The sequence below is a fragment of the Salmo salar genome, chromosome 15 (genome assembly GCF_965601325.2).
Source record: "Salmo salar chromosome 15, fSalSal1, whole genome shotgun sequence".
Taxonomy (NCBI): Eukaryota; Metazoa; Chordata; class Actinopteri; order Salmoniformes; family Salmonidae; genus Salmo; species Salmo salar.
In genome coordinates this window covers 111,101,772-111,123,643 of record NC_138305.1, presented here as the reverse complement: position 1 = coordinate 111,123,643, position 21,872 = coordinate 111,101,772, and the positions used below count along the sequence as shown (strand labels likewise).

At 41.1% G+C, this 21,872-nt stretch overlaps 1 protein-coding gene across 1 annotated transcript in view; it reads right to left on the bottom strand.

Annotated features, from left to right (window-relative positions):
• cacna1fb (calcium voltage-gated channel subunit alpha1 Fb) overlaps positions 1–21,872 on the bottom strand; it is a 183,032-nt gene that overhangs the window by 157,186 nt on the left and 3,974 nt on the right. Inside the window, exon 2 of the mRNA XM_082962277.1 lies at positions 15,342–15,447. Within this exon, the coding sequence (XP_082818403.1) occupies positions 15,342–15,447 (106 nt within the window). The remainder of the gene's footprint in view (positions 1–15,341; positions 15,448–21,872) is intronic.

Below are 21,872 nucleotides of genomic sequence, written 5' to 3'. Positions count from 1 at the left end.
CTTGAGGCCCCCGCATCGGCCTGTGTTTCCCTTGAGGCCCCCGCATCGGCCTGTGTTTCCTTTGAGGCCCCCACACCGGCCTGTGTTTCCCTTGAGGCCCCCGCATCGGCCTGTGTTTCCCTTGAGGCCCCCGCATCAGCCTGTGTTTCCTTTGAGGCCCCCACACCGGCCTGTGTTTCCCTTGAGGCCCCCGCATCGGCCTGTGTTTCCCTTGAGGCCACCACTCCGGCCTGTGTTTCCCTTGAGGCCCCCGCATCGGCCTGTGTTTCCCTTGAGGCCACCACTCCGGCCTATATTTACCTCGAGGCTCCCCATTATTAACCAAATATTGATCATTTTGAGCAACAGAAAAAAATATTTAGACTGGCCCACTGGGCTTAAAATGGATCAGCCCATCTGGCATTTGCCAGAACTGTCCTATGGCTAGTCCACCCCTGCTGGCATCAGTGACATGGCAGCACCTGAGACCTCTTTAGGGTCACTGTGTAACCTACATTATACTGCAATCTATGTTTCCGTGTTGTGTTATTGGCAAAACAATGTTTCGACCTCTCAGGTCTTCCTCAGGACTCTTTGTCAGTCATCGGTCAGCGTCACATCCCTGGCAGCCTGCCAGCCTGCCAGCCTACCTATGTTTCTACCTACCTACCTACCAACCTACCTACCTACCTACCTTCCTATATATGTACCTACCTACTGTACCTAGTTACCTACCTAGTGCTAAGAAATAAGAAAAACACGATAAAGTAAGCGAGCATATTACATACAGGGTCCGTTCCAGTAACTACTGACCTACCTACCCAATGCCAGAGCAAAATATTTTGAGAGTTGGGATAGTGAATGTCTGACTGATTGACTGGCTGACTAGCAGGCTGACTGGCTGACTGACTGACTAGCAGGCTGACTGACTGACTGACTGACTGACTGACTGACTGACTAGCAGGCTGACTGACTGGCTGACTGACTAGCAGGCTGACTGACTGGCTGGCTGACTGACTGGCTGACTAGCAGGCTGACTGGCTGACTGACTAGCAGGCTGACTGGCTGACTGACTGGCTGACTAGCAGGCTGACTGGCTCACTGACTGACTAGCAGGCTGACTGACTGGCTGACTGACTAGCAGGCTGACTGGCTGACTGACTGGCTGACTAGCAGGCTGACTGACTGGCTGACTGACTAGCAGGCTGACTGACTAGCAGGCTGACTGACTGGCTGACTGACTAGCAGGCTGACTGGCTGACTGACTGACTGACTAGCAGGCTGACTGACTGGCTGACTGACTAGCAGGCTGACTGACTGGCTGACTGACTGGCAGGCTGACTGACTGGCTGACTGACTAGCAGGCTGACTGGCTGACTGACTGACTAGCAGGCTGACTGACTGGCTGACTAACTAACTGGCTGATTGACTGACTAGCTAACTGACTGAGTATCTGGCTGACTGGCTAGCAGGCTGACTGACTGACTGACTAGCAGGCTGACTGACTGGCTGACTGACTAGCAGGCTGACTGGCTGACTGACTGAGTATCTGGCTGACTGGCTGACTGACTAGCAGGCTGACTGACTGACTGACTGACTTACTAACTAACTGGCTGATTGACTGGCTAGCTAACTGATTGAGTACCTGGCTGACTGACTGGTTGGCATTGAGGTTTCCTCATTATAATACATCTAGATGACACCACAACATTCTATGGCAGCCATGTTTGCTCCCATTAACATTACATGAGGAATATTTCACAATGACATTATTATTTAACATAACGATATTTAAAATTCTAAAAGTTGTCTCTTTAAATATAGGGCTCTGGTCGGGACTCGTAGTCAGATATCGGTCAGAGCCACGTCCATTCCTCCCTCCCTCCCTCCCTCCCTCCCCTCCCTCCCTCCCTCCCTCCCCAGTGCCACACTGTCTGATGGTTACATAAGACTAGGGTTACAGAGGGAAAACCCTTCTCTTTGCAAAACAACAGACGTGGGAAACTCACTGTTAGATTCAGGCCTGTCCTTCCATCCATTTGTCCATTAACAGGATGTGCCTGTACTGTTTGGGTTCTTTAGTGTTACAGCTGACTGACAGACTGACTGGATGGCTGACTGCCTAGCTGGCTGGCTGACTGGATGGCTAACTGCCTAGCTGGCTGGCTGACTGGATGGCTAACTGCCTAGCTGGCTGACTGACTGGATGGCTGACTGCCTAGCTGGCTGGCTGGCTGGATGGCTGACTGCCTAGCTGGCTGGCTGGCTGGATGGCTGACTGCCTAGCTGGCTGGCTGACTGGATGGCTAACTGCCTAGCTGGCTGGCTGGCTGACTGACTGGATGGCTGACTGCCTAGCTGGCTGGCTGGCTGACTGACTGGATGGCTAACTGCCTAGCTGGCTGGCTGACTGGATGGCTGACTGCCTAGCTGGCTGGCTGACTGGATGGCTAACTACCTAGCTGGCTGGTTGACTGGATGGCTGACTGCCTAGCTGGCTGGCTGACTGGATGGCTAACTGCCTAGCTGGCTGGCTGACTGGATGGCTAACTGCCTAGCTGGCTGGCTGACTGGATGGCTAACTGCCTAGCTGGCTGGCTGACTGGATGGCTAACTGCCTAGCTGGCTGGCTGGCTGGCTGGCTAACTGCCTAGCTGGCTGGCTGACTGGATGGCTAACTGCCTAGCTGGCTGGCTGACTGGATGGCTAACTGCCTAGCTGGCTGGCTGACTGGATGGCTAACTGCCTAGCTGGCTGGCTGACTGGATGGCTAACTGCCTAGCTGGCTGGCTGACTGGCTGGCTAACTGCCTAGCTGGCTGGTTGGCTGGATGGCTAACTGCCTAGCTGGCTGGCTGACTGGATGGCTAACTGCCTAGCTGGCTGGCTGGCTGGCTGGCTAACTGCCTAGCTGGCTGGTTGGCTGGATGGCTAACTGCCTAGCTGGCTGGCTGGCTGGCTGGATGGCTAACTGCCTTGCTGGCTGGCTGGCTGGCTGACTGACTGACTCACAGGCTGACTCACAGGCTGACTGGTTGGCTGACTTTCCTGGTTGACTGAGTGGCTGGCTGACTGGATGGATGGCTGGCTGGCTGACTAGCTGGCTGACTGACTAACTGGCCAATTACACTGCCTGACTGACTGATTGACTGACTAGGTAGCTGACTGGATGGATGGCTGGCTGCCCGTGACTGACTGATTGACTGACTAGCTGGCTGACTGACTGGCTGATACATAAACATGGCTTATAGCTTGCTAGCCACCATGATATCTTTATCTGTCTAGGTTACATTTAAATCACTGCCAGTATCACGTTAGGCATAGGAATGGATTGGCTACAGGTAATGATTTACTACACATCTACATATTCCATAAGACATGTATTACTCATCTATAAGCATTTCATGGACGTGTTATAACAGGTCCTAACTGCATTATTAAAGGTTAATAGCCATAACATATCTATAGCATATTCATGTCATGCCATGCAAGAGCTCATATTTAGGTATCTTAATAATATCTTAATAGATGCATCATTACTATTACAGCGTAGCGTCATCATTATGGCTCTTGTCAAACAGTGAACTTCTGCCATACCAGTGTTAGTGAATATGCTATGGTGATTTATAACCTGTACCAGCCCCACTTCCCCCACCGGCCGGTAAAAGCCAGTGACTTACCTTCTTCTTCTTCTTCTCACTTAGGTCAATGGTTGCATAAAAGATCTCCATATTGTTGAATCCTCAGGGTAAATGTTACAGATCAAATGGTGTCATGTGACAACTTCATCTGTAACTCATTAACAGCTCTCCTCCACATGACAATTAGGTCATACTGGTCTATGGCGCACAGATGAAGGGGTCTATGTATGAATTCTATGCAGTCAATGTAAAACCAATTATAATTCCCTCATTCATAAACCATTTCTAGCTAAGCACTTCATGGTAGTTAAATGTACAGTTAACCACTCTGATATACAATACCAACATTAAAGGTTTATGTAGTCAATTCTATGTCGTTAATATACTGTCATTTCTATTGTTCCTATTCATTAATTAAACATCTAGAAACACACCTAACTTATTGAAATATTAGGGACACAACACAGAATATTAATGGAAATGTGAACATTTTATTTACAACTTCCAGATCTAGGATAGAAATCAATTGCTAAGGTCGTCGCCGAAGATTTTTACTATTGGCATTATTCAGTTTGACTTTTTCTTGAATAGCTTTAACAAAGAGTCATATTCAAAGCATTCAAATTCAATTCCCCATTTTAGAATCATCACAATAACTATTTTAGTGAGAAAAACGTACCAACACAGGGTGGTTAATTTGCTAGCTAGCATCTCTCCGTTATTCACTAATGTAGCTAGCTAGCATCTCCCCTTATTCACTAATGTAGCTAGCTAGCATCTCCCCTTATTCACTAATGTAGCTAGCTAGCATCTCCCCTTATTCACTAATGTAGCTAGCTAGCATCTCCCCTTATTCACTAATGTAGCTAGCTAGCATCTCCCCTTATTCACTAATGTAGCTAGCTAGCATCTCCCCTTATTCACTAATGTAGCTAGCTAGCTACCTTTTAAAAAAACGATGAATGAACTGAGAGAGACCAGTTGCTTGCATTTTGAGTGCAGAGGAAAGGTGAGAGGTCACTACCGTGTGACAGCCCAGCTTTCTTCTGGCTTCTTATTAGTTATTTTTGTTATTTTAAAACGCGCAAATGAGGGCCTCCCGAGTGGCGCTGCGGTCTAAGGCACTGCATTGCGGTGCTAGAGGCATCACCACAGACCTGGGTTCGATACCCAGGCTGTATCACAACTGGCTATGATCGGGAGTCCCGTAGGGCGCCGCACAATTGGCCCAGTGCTGTCCGAGTTAGGGGAGGGTTTGACCGGGGGGACTTTACTTGGCGCATCGTGCTCTAGCGACTCAAGTTGAACGGTGCTTCCTCCGAACACATTGGTGCGGCCGGCTTCCTGGGTAAACGGGCGGGTGTTAAGAAACGTAGTTTGGTGGGTCATGTTTCGGAGGACGCATGAGGACTCGACCTTCATCTCCCGAGCACGTTGGGGAGTTGCAGCAATGAAACAAGATAGAAAATGGAGAGAGAAAAAAAGGATAAAGTACAACAACAACAAAAAAATTGCAAACGAACAGGGATACCATAAACGAACAGGGATACCATAAACGAACAGGGATACCATAAACGAACAGGGATACCATAAACGAACAGGGATATCATAAACGAACAGGGATACCATAAAGGTACAGGGATACCATAAACGAACAGGGATATCATAAACGAACAGGGATATCATAAAGGTACAGGGATACCATAAACGAACAGGGATACCATAAACGTACAGGGATACCATAAACGTACAGGGATACCATAAACGAACAGGGATACCATAAACGTACAGGGATACCATAAAGGTACAGGGATACCATAAACGTACAGGGATACCATAAACGAACAGGGATACCATAAACGAACAGGGATACCATAAAGGAACAGGGATACCATAAACGTACAGGGATACCATAAAGGTACAGGGATACCATAAAGGTACAGGGATACCATAAAGGTACAGGGATACCATAAACGAACAGGGATACCATAGACGTACATGGATACCATAAAGGTACAGGGATACCATAAACGTACAGGGATACCATAAACGTACAGGGATACCATGTTTGAGTGTTTGTTGCAGCTCGTTCCAGTCGCTAGCTGCAGCGAACTGAAAAGACTAGCGACCCAGGGATAAACGTACAGTGATACCATAGACGTACAGGGATACCATAGATGCACGGCGAAACCATAGACGTACAGGGATACCATAAAGGTACAGGGATACCATAAACGTACAGGGATACCATAAACGTACAGGGATACCATGTTTGAGTGTTTGTTGCAGCTCGTTCCAGTCGCTAGCTGCAGCGAACTGAAAAGACTAGCGACCCAGGGATAAACGTACAGTGATACCATAGACGTACGGTGATACCATAGATGCATGGCGAAACCATAGACGTACAGCGCATTCGGAAAATATTCAGACCCTTTGACTTTTTCCACATTTTGTTTTGTTACAGCCTTATTCTAAAATGTATTCAATTGTTTCATCAATCTACACACAATACCCCATAATGACAAAGCGAAAAAACGTATTTAAAAAAATATATTTGTTGCAAAATGTATTAAAAATAAAAAACTGAAATATCACCTTTACATAAGTATTAAGACCCTTTAGTCTGTTCTTTGTTGAAGCACCTTTGCAGAGATTACAGCCTTGAGTATTTTTGAGTCAAACGCTTGGCACACCTGTATTTGGGAGTTTCTCTCATTCTTCTCTGCAGATCCTCTGAAGCTCTGTCAGGTTGGATGGGGAGCATCGATGCAAAGCTATTTTCAGGTCTCTCCAGAGATGTTCGATCTGGTTCAAGTCTGGTCTCTGTCTGGGCCACTCAAGGACACTCTGCGTTGTCTTGGCTGTGTGCTTAGGGTCGTTGTCCTGTTGGAAGGTGAACCTTTGCCCCAGTCTGAGGTCCGATCTTTGCTCCGTTCATCTTTCCCTCGATCCTGACTAGTCTCTAAGTCCCTGCCGCTAAAAAAACATCCCCACAGCATACTTCTGCCACCACCATGCTTCACCGTAGGGATGGTGCCAGGTTTCCTCTAGACGTGACACTTGGCATTCAGAACCAAGAGTTCAATCTTGGTTTCATAACCAGAGAATATTGTTTCTCATGGTCTGCGAGTCCTTTAAGTGCCTTTTGGCAAACTCTGTGGTTGTCCTTCTGGAAGTTTCTCCTATCTCCACAGAGGAACTCTGGAGCTCTATCAGAGTCACCATTGAGCTCATGGTCACCTCCCTGACAAATGCCCTTTTCCGCTGATTGCTCAGCTTGGCCAGCAGCATACCACCCTGCATCCCACTGCTGGCTTGCTTCTGAAGCTAAGCAGGGTTTGTCCTGGTCAGTTCCTGGATGGGAGATCAGATGCTGTTGGAAGTGGTGTTGGAGGGCCTGTAGGAGGCACTCTTTCCTCTGATCTAAAAAAAGATCCCAATGCCCCAGGGCAGTGATTGGGGGATACTGCCCTGTGTAGGGTGCCGTCTTTCAGATGGGATGTTAAACGGGTGTCCTGACTTTATGAGGTCATTAAAGATCCAATTGCGCTTATCGTAAGAGTAGGGGTGTTAACCCTGGTGTCCTGGCTAAATTCCCAATCTGGCCCTCATACCATCACGGCCATCTAATCATCCCCAGCTTACAATTGGCTCATTCATCCCCCTCCTCTCCCCTGAAACTATTCCCCAGGTTGTTGCTGTAAATGAGAATGTGTTCAGTCAACTTACCTGGTAAAAAAATAAAAATTGGCCGGGCAGCCAGCTCTAGGAAGTGTCTTGGTGGTTCCAAACATCTTCCATTTATGAATGATGGAGGCCAGTCTGTTCTTGGGGACCTTCAATGCTGCAGAATTTTTTGGAATCCTTCCCCAGATCTGTGCCTCGACACAATCCTGTCTCAGGCCTTTGTCAGGGAGGTGACCAAGAACCCGATGGTGACTCTCATAGAGCTCTACTGACAATTCCTTTGACCTCATGGCTTGATTTTTGCTCTGACATTCAATGTCAACTGTGGGACCTTATATAGACAGGTGTGTGCCTTTCCAAATAATATCCAATCAACTGAATTTACCACAGGTGGACTCCGATCAAGTTGTAGAATCATCAAGGATGATAAATAGAAACAGGATGCACCTGAGCTCAATTTCGAGTCTCATAGCAAAGGGTCTGAATACTTAAGTAAATAAGTTTCTTATTTTTAATTAATTTGCTAACATTTCTAAAAACTGTTTTCACTTTGCCATTATGGGGTATTGTGATGTCATTATGGAGTATTGCGATGTCATTATGGGGTATTGTGATGTCATTATGGAGTATTGCGATGTCATTATGGGGTATTGTGATGTCATTATGGAGTATTGCGATGTCATTATGGGGTATTGTGATGTCATTATGGAGTATTGCGATGTCATTATGGGGTATTGCGATGTCATTATTGGGTATTGTGATGTCATTATGGGATATTGTGTGCAGATTGATGAGAAAAAAACCTGATTTAATCAATTTTATAATAAGGCTGTATCGTAACAAAATGTGGGAAAATTCAACAACCAACAGTTGTATCAAGTTGGCTGGATGTCCTTTGGATGGTGGAGCATTCTTGATACACGCGGGAAACTGTTGAGCGTGAAAAACCCAGCATCGTTACAGTTCTTAACACAAAGCGGTGCGCCTGGCACCTACTACCATTCCCCATTCAAAGGCACTTGAATCCTTCTTTAACCCGTCTCCTCCCCTTTCATCTACACTGATTGAAGTGGATTTAACAAGTGACATCAAGAAGGGATTCATAGCTTTCACCTGGATTCACCTGGTCAGTCTATGTCAGTGGAAATAGCAGGTGTTCTTAATGTTTTGTACACTCAGTGTAGAAATGACAGTACATTGACTGCATAGAATTCATATCGCCCTTTTAAATGTTAGTCCTATAAAGTAGAGTTGCAAACTGAGCAGTTAATTACCATGAAGTGCTTAGCTATAAAATGTTTTACGAATGACAAAATAGAGTTGACTTTACTTTGATTACATATAATTCATACATAGATTCTTCATCTGTGCGTTATAGACCAGTGTCACCAACTTAACCGTGATGTGCGGTTAGGAGGGCTGTTTAATGAGTTACGAAAGATTTATGATATGGCCCTCAACTACACGATTTGATCTGTAAAAACGTACCCAGACGATGCAACCATTGACCTCAGTGAGAAGAAGAAGATGAAGAAGGTAAGTCACGGGCCTATACCAGCCATTGGGGGAAATGGGGCTGGTACAGGTTATAAATCAATGTGGTTTGGCACAACCACTATAACCTTGGTATGGTTAACACTTTTGAGAACAGATGGTAATGATGACACTAAACTGTCATTGTAATGATGCATCTATTAAGATACCTTGATATGAGCTCTTGCATAGCATGACATGAATGTGCTATAGATATGCTATGGATATACTTCATTAACCTTTAATAATGCGGCCAAGACAAATCGTTACCCCAAATTCCGGGTATTTTCCCCAAATTCCATGTTTTTCCAATCTTGGTTGGAGGATACCGGATTTCCTGCTTGATCCCTCCTCATTCCGGGATTATTCTGTGTTGTTGTGTGTTAATAACATTAAGACTACGTTACCCATGAGGCAATGCACCACCCATGCAGGGTTGTTGAGCATATGCCTTGCATGGCTACACACAGTGATATCGCTAGCGGAAGTATCTGTTTACTAAAAGTAGTTTAAGCTAATTGTCATTCATCAAGGAACAAACATAACATACTGTATTCTGATTCTGGAAGACCTTGGAATGTAGTGGATTTTTATCAACCATAGCTATAGCTCTATCAGACTACTGCAACACCAGAGCAAGCTAACGCTAGTCAGTAGATCAGTGGTCACCAACCAGTCAATCGCGATCGACCGGTCGATCACCAAGGCATTCCTAGTGGATCACCAAACATTTCTGTAAAAAAAAACAATGATAATCCCTTGGGTTCCTATTTTAATTAATAGTTTTTGTGCTGTTGGCGATAGATGCGTTTTTTTTCCCCCCCAGCAACCTTAGCACCGAGAATAAAAAAACGTTCCCATTTTAAATCATTTTATGTGTCTAAAGGTAGAACTCTGCCTAACCGGCAGGCCGAGAGAACAAATCAAGTGCGACTATAGGCCTACCGCTGGCCAGTCAAGCCATAGACTGTAAAAAGAAACCTTGAACGCAGAGCAAAGTTGATACCGTGAGAATTCAAAACGTTTGCAACTATGATTAGAAAGAGACTCAACGAATACAGCAAAGACTGTGTCACCCTTTTCTCAGCTGTCCCCACTCCTAAAGACCTAAAGAACATCTAATTATATCAATGTCATGCACCCATCTGAGCATATTTCCCTTGTCTGTCACGTTAGCTAGGTGTCTGTTATTCTCCTGTTGTCATGGTAGCTAGGTCTCTGTTATTCTCCTGTCTGTCACGTTAGCTAGGTGTCTGTTATTCTCCTGTTGTCATGGTAGCTAGGTCTCTGTTATTCTCCTGTCTGTCACGTTAGCTAGGTGTCTGTTATTCTCCTGTTGTCATGGTAGCTAGGTCTCTGTTATTCCCCTGTCTGTCACACTAGCTAGGTCTCTGTCATTCCCCTGTCTGTCACACTAGCTAGGTCTCTGTTATTCTCCTGTCTGTCATGGTAGCTAGGTGTCTGTTATTCTCCTGTTGTCATGGTAGCTAGGTGTCTGTTATTTTCCTGTCTGTCATGGTAGCTAGGTGTCTGTTATTCTCCTGTTGTCATGGTAGCAAAGTGTCTGTTATTTTCCTGTTGTCATGCTAGCTATGTGTCTGTTATTCTCCTGTTGTCATGGTAGCTAGGTGTCTGTTATTCTCATGTTGTCATGGTAGCTAGGTGTCTGTTATTCTCCTGTTGTCATGGTAGCTAGGTGTCTGTTATTCTCCTGTTGTCATGGTAGCTAGGTGTCTGTTATTCTCCTGTTGTCATGGTAGCTAGGTGTCTGTTGTTCTCCTGTTGTCATGCTAGCTAGGTGTCTGTTATTCTCCTGTTGTCACGGTAGCTAGGTCTCTGTTATTTTCCTGTCTGTCATGGTAGCTAAGTGTCTGTTATTTTCCTGTTGTCATGGTAGCTAGGTGTCTGTTATTTTCCTGTCTGTCATGGTAGCTAGGTGTCTGTTATTCTCCTGTTGTCATGGTAGCTAGGTGTCTGTTATTTTCCTGTTGTCATGGTAGCTAGGTGTCTGTTATTCTCCTGTTGTCATGGTAGCTAGGTGTCTGTTATTCTCCTGTTGTCATGGTAGCTAGGTGTCTGTTATTCTCCTGTTGTCATGGTAGCTAGGTGTCTGTTATTCTCCGCCATGCTAGCTGTTTATATTTATCAACCATCGCCACTACACCATACAATACTGAGCCAGTCTTTATCAACCACTACACCATACAATACTGAGCCAGTCTTTATCAACCATCGCCACTACACCATACAATACTGAGCCAGTCTTTATCAACCACTACACCATACAATACTGAGCCAGTCTTTATCAACCATCGCCACTACACCATACAATACTGAGCCAGTCTTTATCAACCACTACACCATACAATACTGAGCCAGTCTTTATCAACCATCACCACTACACCATACAATACTGAGCCAGTCTATATCAACCACTACACCATACAATACTGAGCCAGTCTTTATCAACCACTACACCATACAATACTGAGCCAGTCTTTATCAACCACTACACCATACAATACTGAGCCAGTCTATATCAACCATCACCACTACACCATACAATACTGAGCCAGTCTATATCAACCACTACACCATACAATACTGAGCCAGTCTTTATCAACCACTACACCATACAATACTGAGCCAGTCTTTATCAACCATCACCACTACACCATACAATACTGAGCCAGTCTATATCAACCACTACACCATACAATACTGAGCCAGTCTTTATCAACCACTACACCATACAATACTGAGCCAGTCTATATCAACCACTACACCATACAATACTGAGCCAGTCTTTATCAGCCACTACACCATACAATACTGAGCCAGTCTTTATAACCACTACAACATACAATACTGAGCCAGTCTTTATCAGCCACTACACCATACAATACTGAGCCAGTCTATATCAACCACTACACCATACAATACTGAGCCAGTCTATATCAACCACTACACCATACAATACTGAGCCAGTCTATATCAGCCACTACACCATACAATACTGAGCCAGTCTATATCAACCATCACCACTACACCATACAATACTGAGCCAGTCTATATCAACCATCACCACTACACCATACAATACTGAGCCAGTCTTTATCAACCACTACACCATACAATACTGAGCCAGTCTATATCAGCCACTACACCATACAATACTGAGTCAGTCTATATCAACCACTACACCATACAATACTGAGCCAGTCTTTATCATCCACTACACCATACAATACCGAGCCAGTCTTTATCAACCATCACACCATACAATACTGAGCCAGTCTTTATCAACCACTACACCATACAATACTGAGCCAGTCTTTATCAACCATCGCCACTACACCATACAATACTGAGCCAGTCTTTATCAACCACTACACCATACAATACTGAGCCAGTCTATATCAACCACTACACCATACAATACTGAGCCAGTCTTTATCAACCATCGCCACTACACCATACAATACTGAGCCAGTCTATATCAACCACTACACCATACAATACTGAGCCAGTCTATATCAACCACTACACCATACAATACTGAGCCAGTCTTTATCAGCCACTACACCATACAATACTGAGCCAGTCTATATCAACCACTACACCATACAATACTGAGCCAGTCTTTATCAGCCACTACACCATACAATACTGAGCCAGTCTATATCAACCACTACACCATACAATACTGAGCCAGTCTTTATCAGCCACTACACCATACAATACTGAGCCAGTCTATATCAACCACTACACCATACAATACTGATCCAGTCTTTATCAGCCACTACACCATACAATACTGAGCCAGTCTTTATCAACCACTACACCATACAATACTGAGCCAGTCTTTATCAGCCACTACACCATACAATACTGAGCCAGTCTATATCAACCACTACACCATACAATACTGAGCCAGTCTTTATCAGCCACTACACCATACAATACTGAGCCAGTCTATATCAACCACTACACCATACAATACTGAGCCAGTCTTTATCAGCCACTACACCATACAATACTGAGCCAGTCTATATCAACCACTACACCATACAATACTGAGCCAGTCTTTATCAACCATCACCACTACACCATACAATACTGAGCCAGTCTTTATCAACCACTACACCATACAATACTGAGCCAGTCTTTATCAACCATCACACCATACAATACTGAGCCAGTCTTTATGAACCACTACATCATACAATACTGAGCCAGTCTATATCAACCATCACACCATACAATACTGAGCCAGTCTTTATCAACCATCACACCATACAATACTGAGCCAGTCTTTATCAGCCACTACACCATACAATACTGAGCCAGTCTTTATAACCACTACAACATACAATACTGAGCCAGTCTTTATCAGCCACTACACCATACAATACTGAGCCAGTCTATATCAACCACTACACCATACAATACTGAGCCAGTCTATATCAGCCACTACACCATACAATACTGAGCCAGTCTATATCAACCATCACCACTACACCATACAATACTGAGCCAGTCTATATCAACCATCACCACTACACCATACAATACTGAGCCAGTCTTTATCAACCACTACACCATACAATACTGAGCCAGTCTATATCAACCACTACACCATACAATACTGAGCCAGTCTATATCAGCCACTACACCATACAATACTGAGTCAGTCTATATCAACCACTACACCATACAATACTGAGCCAGTCTTTATCATCCACTACACCATACAATACCGAGCCAGTCTTTATCAACCATCACACCATACAATACTGAGCCAGTCTTTATCAACCACTACGCCATACAATACTGAGCCAGTCTTTATCAACCATCGCCACTACACCATACAATACTGAGCCAGTCTTTATCAACCACTACACCATACAATACTGAGCCAGTCTATATCAACCACTACACCATACAATACTGAGCCAGTCTTTATCAACCATCGCCACTACACCATACAATACTGAGCCAGTCTATATCAACCACTACACCATACAATACTGAGCCAGTCTATATCAACCACTACACCATACAATACTGAGCCAGTCTTTATCAGCCACTACACCATACAATACTGAGCCAGTCTATATCAACCACTACACCATACAATACTGAGCCAGTCTTTATCAGCCACTACACCATACAATACTGAGCCAGTCTATATCAACCACTACACCATACAATACTGAGCCAGTCTTTATCAGCCACTACACCATACAATACTGAGCCAGTCTATATCAACCACTACACCATACAATACTGATCCAGTCTTTATCAGCCACTACACCATACAATACTGAGCCAGTCTATATCAACCATCACCACTACACCATACAATACTGAGCCAGTCTATATCAACCATCACCACTACACCATACAATACTGAGCCAGTCTTTATCAACCACTACACCATACAATACTGAGCCAGTCTTTATCAACCATCACCACTACACCATACAATACTGAGCCAGTCTTTATCAACCACTACACCATACAATACTGAGCCAGTCTTTATCAACCATCACACCATACAATACTGAGCCAGTCTTTATGAACCACTACATCATACAATACTGAGCCAGTCTATATCAACCATCACACCATACAATACTGAGCCAGTCTTTATCAACCATCACACCATACAATACTGAGCCAGTCTTTATCAGCCATTCGTCATCGAATCATTGTGCAAATAATTTCAGATCTTATCCGTCTAACCGTTATAGGCAGTGGGGATGAATGTATCTAATTATTAGCTGTTTTAAAAAATATATATATATTTCACCTTTATTTAACCAGGTAGGCTAGTTGAGAACAAGTTCTCATTTACAATTGCGACCTGGCCAAGATAAAGCATAGCAATTCAACACATACAACAACACAGAGTTACACATGGAATAAACAAAACATACAGTCAATAATACAGTAGAACAAAAGAAAACAAAAAGTCTATATTCAGTGAGTGCAAATGAGGTAAGTTAATGCAATAAATAGGCCATGTTTGCGAAGTAATTGCAATACAGCTAATTGGCAAATCACAGGTTTGGAACAGACATCAATTATGGAACAGTATGGCAGCCACTTCAATGTCTTCTCTATCAAAACATTGATGAAACTGAGGTGACATGTATCCCCCCCATAGTTTAAAATGGACATGACCCTTCTGAAAGACAGAACCTGTAAGGACTACCGTTAAAGCTGGAATCCCTAATGGTGTAAACTGCCACGACCGTTTGGGATATTATAAAACAAAAAGAGGTCACTCTAAAACAACGAACACTGGTTTTGTTTTCAATGTACTGCAGAAACTCAAATGTTTACCGTGATGCTCGTCTCCGTACGAACATTCTTCGGTTTAAACAACAACAACGACAACAATAATTAACAAAAGCGTTGGGGGGGGCGAGGCGAACAGTGTATCCCCTTTTTAAACCAGCTGAGATAGATAGAACAGTCTTAATGTTGTACTCACCAGATCGTGGTTGGTAGAGTTGGAGTCTTCCTCAGGGAAAGGCTTGGATACCCCCAGCGCTATACAGTTAGCAAAGATGGCTATCAGGATGAAGATGTCAAAGGGTCTTAGAGAGGAGAGTGGTCATGGAAACAACAACAAAAACAATTTTAAAAAACTATCCATATTGAAATGAAAACGGATGTCCTGACTCTCTGTGGTCACTAAAGATCACATCTCACTGGGTACAAACTGGTTCAAACAACATTGTTGACCTAATGGTTTATGAAAGAAGAATTCACTACACAATAGTTCTAAGAGGAGACTGGGATGTGAAAACTTTGACGCTCAATATCTCAGAACTATGCTTTGCGTAAATATAATCTTGTAGTCCCAAGGTCAAGATTTAACTTGACCAAACATTGTTTTTTTTCCATTGGATTTTGGTTGTGCTTTTAAAATGGTTTGAAAGCATAGTGTTAACATATTGGAAATTCAACAAACTTTTCGTTGTCCTTTTTGAGTGGGTGAATATAGGTTGTAATCTCACTGATCAACAGCTCAACCAGAGGAGGCTGGTGGGAGGATCTATAGGAGGACGGGCTCATTTTAATGACTGGAATGGGATAAATAGATATGGTATCTAACCATTACAATGAGCCCATCCTCCTATCGCTCATCCCACCAGTTACAACCACCTATTACCCAATTACTATATGTGCCATCCCAGTGAGCACACTACGTCATTTTAACGTGGATAATTGGGTAATATTTGGTTAGTAATGTTAACCCCTGTGTCCAGTGTAAATTAACAATCTGGCCATCGTACCATCATGGCCACCTAATCATCCCCAGCTTCTAATTGGCAACAACAACAACACTTATACAACAACAATACCACTACTACTACAACAACAATAATACTACTACTAATAGCAGTACTACTACAACAATACTGACTGTATACTACTACTACTGCTATTACTACTACAACAACAAAAATGCTTATACTACTAGTAGTAGTAGTAGTAGCACCACTACTACAACAACAACACTTACAGTCAGGTCCATAAGTATTTGGACAGTGACCATTTGCATTATTTTGGCTCTATACGCCGCCACAATGGATTTGAAAGGAAACAATCAAGATGTGCTTTAAATATAGACTTTCATCTTTAATTTAAGGGTTTTGTCAAAATTATTGTATGAACCGTGTAGGAATTACGACAACTTTTATACATAGCAGCCCCCACCCCCCCCCCCCCCCCCCCCCCACACACACACACATATTTTTAAGGGCTCAAAAGTAATTGGACAAACTAACGTAATCATAAATTAAATTGTAAGTTTTAATACTTGGTTGCAAATTCATTGCAGTCAATAACTGCCCGAAGTCTGGAACCCATAGACATCACCAGATGCTGTGTTTCTTCCCTGGTGAAGCTCTGCCAGGCCTTTACTGAAGCTGTCTTCATGTCCTGCTTGTTCTTGGGGCGTTTTGCCTTCAGCAAGTGAAATGCATGCTCAATTGGATTCAGGTCAGGTGATTGACTTAGCCATTGCAGAACATTCCACTTATTTGCCTTAAAAATAAAAAAAAGTATTTGGTTGCTTTCGCAGTATTGCTTCGGGTCATTGTCCATCTGCACTGTGATGCGCCGTCCAATGAGTTTTGAAGTATTTGGCTGAATCTGACCAGATAATAATATTAGCCCTAAACACTCCAGAATGCATCCTGCTGCTTTTTTATCAGCAGTCACGTCATCAATAAAATACAAGGGAACCAGCTCCATTGGCAGCCATACATGCCCAAGCCATAACACTTCCTCCACCATGCTTCACAGATGAGGTGGTATGCTTCGGATCATGAGCAGCTACATCCTTTTCCCATACTCTTCTCTTCCCATCATTCTGGTACAAGTTGATCTTTGTCTCATCTGTCCATAGGATGTTGTTCCAGAACTGTTCAGACATTTTTTTTAAGGCTTACCAATGGTTTACATCTTGAGGTAAACCCTCTGTATTTACTCTGGTGAAGTCTTCTGTATGGTTGTTACCTGACACATACAGCTACCTTCTGGAGGGTGTTGTTGATCTGACCAACTGTTGAGAAGGTTTTTTGTTTTTCTTCGCCAGGGAAAGAATTCTTCTATCATCCACCACAGTTGTTTTCCGTGGAATTCTGGGCCTTTTGATGTTCTCTGAGCTCTCAAGTGCCTTCCTTTTTTTTTTTTTAAGAACGTACCAAATAGTTGATTTGGCCACACCTAATGTTTTCGTTTTCGATTTTTCAGCCTAATGATGGCTTGCTTCACTGTCAGTGACAGCTCTTCGGACTTCATTTTTAAGTGTTAACAGCAACAGATTCCAAATGCAAATGCAACACTTGAAATGAACTCTAGACCTTTTATCTGCTTACCTGTAAATGAACCAATGAGGGAATAACACACACCCGGCCATGGAACAGCTGATTAGCCAATTAACCAATTACTTTACTATACTACTACTACTACTTCTACAACAATAATTATACTACTACTACTACTACAATAATTATAATACTACTACAACAACAATAATTATACTACTACTACAACAACAATAATTATACTACTACTACTACTACAATAATTATACTACTACTACCACTACTACAATAATTATACTACTACTACTACTACAATAATTATACTACTACTACTACTACTACTACAATAATTATACTACTACTACCACTACTACAGTAATTATACTACTACTACTACTACTACTACTACAATAATTATACTACTACTACTACAACAATAATTGTACTACTACTACAACAACAACAATAATTATACTACTACTACAACTACAATAATTATACTACAACAACAACCACAATAATTATACTACTACTACTACTACTACTACTACTACTACTACAACAATAATTATACTACTACTACTACTACTACTACTACTACTACTACTACAACAATAATTATACTACTACTATTACTACTACTACTACTACAACAATACTTATACTACTACTACAACAACAATAATTATACTACTACTACCACTACAATAATTATACTACTACTACCACTACAATAATTATACTACTACTACTACTACTACAACAACAATAATTATACTACTACTACAACAACAATAATTATACTTCTACTACTACTACAATAATTATACTACTACTACTACTACAATAATTATACTACTACTACATTATTATACTACTACTACTACTACAATAATTATACTACTACTACAACAACAATAATTATACTACTACTACAACAACAATAATTATACTACTACTACAACAACAATAATTATACTATTACTACTACTACAATAATTATACTACTATCACTACTACAATAATTATACTACTACTACTACTACAATAATTATACAACTACAACAACAATAATTTTGCTACTACTACTACTACTACAATAATTATACTACTACTACAATAATTATACTACTACTACTACTACAATAATTATACTACTACTACAACAACAATAATTATACTACTACTACAAAAACAATAATTATACTACTACTACTACTACTACTACAATAATTATACTACTACTACTACTACTACAATAATTATACTACTACAACAACAATAATTATACTATTACTACTACTACAATAATTATACTACTACTACTACTACTACAACAATAATTATACTACTACTACTACTACAATAATTATACTACTACTACAACAACAATAATTATACTACGACTACAAAAACAATAATTATACTACTACTACTACTACTACAATAATTATACTACTACTACTACTACTACAATAATTATACTACTACAACAACAATAATTATACTATTACTACTACTACAATAATTATACTACTACTACACTACTAAACTACAACAACAAACACTATCATTATACTACTACTACTACTACTACAATAATTATACTACTACTACTACTACAATAATTATACTACTACTAACAACAATAATTATACTACTACTACTACTACTACTACTACTACTACACAATAATTATACTACTACAACAACAACAATACTTATACTACTACTACAACTACAATAATTATACTACAACAACAACACTACAACTCATTATACTACTACTACTACTACTACTACAATAATTATACTACTACTACAACTACAATAATTCTACTTCTACTACTACTACAATAATTATACTACTACTACTACTACAATAATTATACTACTACTACAATACTTACTACTACTACTACTACTACAATAATTATACTACTACTATTACTACTACTACTACTACAACAATACTTATACTACTACTACAACAACAATAATTATACTACTACTACCACTACAATAATTATACTACTACTACCACTACAATACATTACTACTACTACTACTTACTACTACACACAACAATAATTATACTACTACTACAACAACAATAATTATACTTCTACTACTACTACAATAATTATACTACTACTACTACTACTACAACAACAATAATTATACTACTACTACAACAACAATAATTATACTTCTACTACTACTACAATAATTATACTTCTACTACTACTACAATAATTATACTACTACTACTACTACTACACTACTACTTATACTACTACTACAACAACAATAATTATACTACTACTACAACAACAATAATTATACTATTACTCACTACTACAATAATTATACTACTACTCCTACTACAATAATTATACTACTACAACAACAATAATTTTGCTACTACTACTACTACTACAATAATTATACTACTACTACTACTACTACTACAATAATTATACTACTACTACAACAACAATAATTATACTACAACAACAACCACAATCATTATACTACTACTACTACTACTACACACAACTAATTATACTACTACTACTACTACTACTACTACTACTACTACAATAATTATACTACAACTACAACCACAATAATTATACTACTACTACTACTACTACAGCAACAATACTTATACTACTACAACAACCACAACAATAATTATACTACTACTACTACTACTACTACTACTACTACAACAATAATTATACTACTACTACTACTACTACTACTACAACAATAATTATACTACTACTACTACTACAACAATAATTATACTACTACCACTACACACACACAACCTAATTATACTACTACTACTACTACTACTACAGCAACAATAATTATACTACTACTACTACACACACGCAACTAATTATACTACTACTACTACTACAGCAACAATACTTATACTACTACACAACAACAACAATAATTATACTACTACTATTACTACAACTACAGCAACAATACTTATACTATAACAACAACAATTATACTACTACTACTACAACTACAGCAACAATACTTACAACAACAACAATAACAACAACATACACTAGACCAGTGTTTCTCAACATCTGATAAAGTCCTCATCACTCTCTGTCCTCTCACACAGGCCTTTTCTCATTTGGGAATAAAATCTTTCCTCCACCTTCTCTCATCCGTCCTCTCTCCTCCACTTTAGACATATATTTAGCGATCCACCTGTGTAAACTTAATTTGCCCGATGACGCGCAAGTGATGAAGGAGTCTCATTTCATACAAGCACATTTTTTGTCCACATTCCCTCTCCTCGGCACCTCTCCTTGATTACCTTTTACCTTTTTCAAAAGGAGGTTAGAGAGGATAGAGGAGAAAGGACACAGGAGCTGAGAAAATCCAATTGAGAAAAGGCCACACTCGCTTTCTCTCTCTCATCTCTCTCTCCACCCCTCTCTCTCTCTCATCTCTCTCCACCTCTTTCTCATCTCTCTCGCTCTCCACCTCTCTCTCTTTCTCCTCTCTCCGTCTCCCTCTTTCTCCCTCTGGCTCTCTAGCTAACCAACTGGCCCCTCAGGTAGTTGTCTTCTCTATTAACTCTGACTGAACTAGAACTCACCTTTAGAATAATAAGTGGTTTGAATCTGGGTCGTCTTCATGCCACATGCCTGGTAACTCAGCCTGGTATCATAGACTAGACGTAACATAGTAAATGTAAAGTATGATATGTTATGTTTGGTATGGTTACATAAAACAGAAGGTTACTTAAAGACATTAACGAAAAGAGGGTAGTTAGTCGTGGTGGATGGGTGAGGGTAGATAACGCCTAGCAACCCAAGGGTTGTTTGAATCTCATCATGGACAACTTTACCATTTTATGCTAATTAGCAACTTTGCAACTACTTACTACTTTTTAGCTACTTTGCAACTACTTAGCATGTTAACAAACCCTTCTCCAAACACTAACATGAACCGTTTTAGCTAACCCTTCCCCAAACACTAAACTTAACCATTTAACCTAATCCTAACCCTAACCATTACCCCCTAAATCCTAGACTAGCTAACGTTAGAAAGCTAGCTAATGTTACTGTTAGCCACCTAGCCACCCCTAGCTAACATTAGCCACAACAAATTGGAATTCGTAACCTATCATACAAAATTGATGA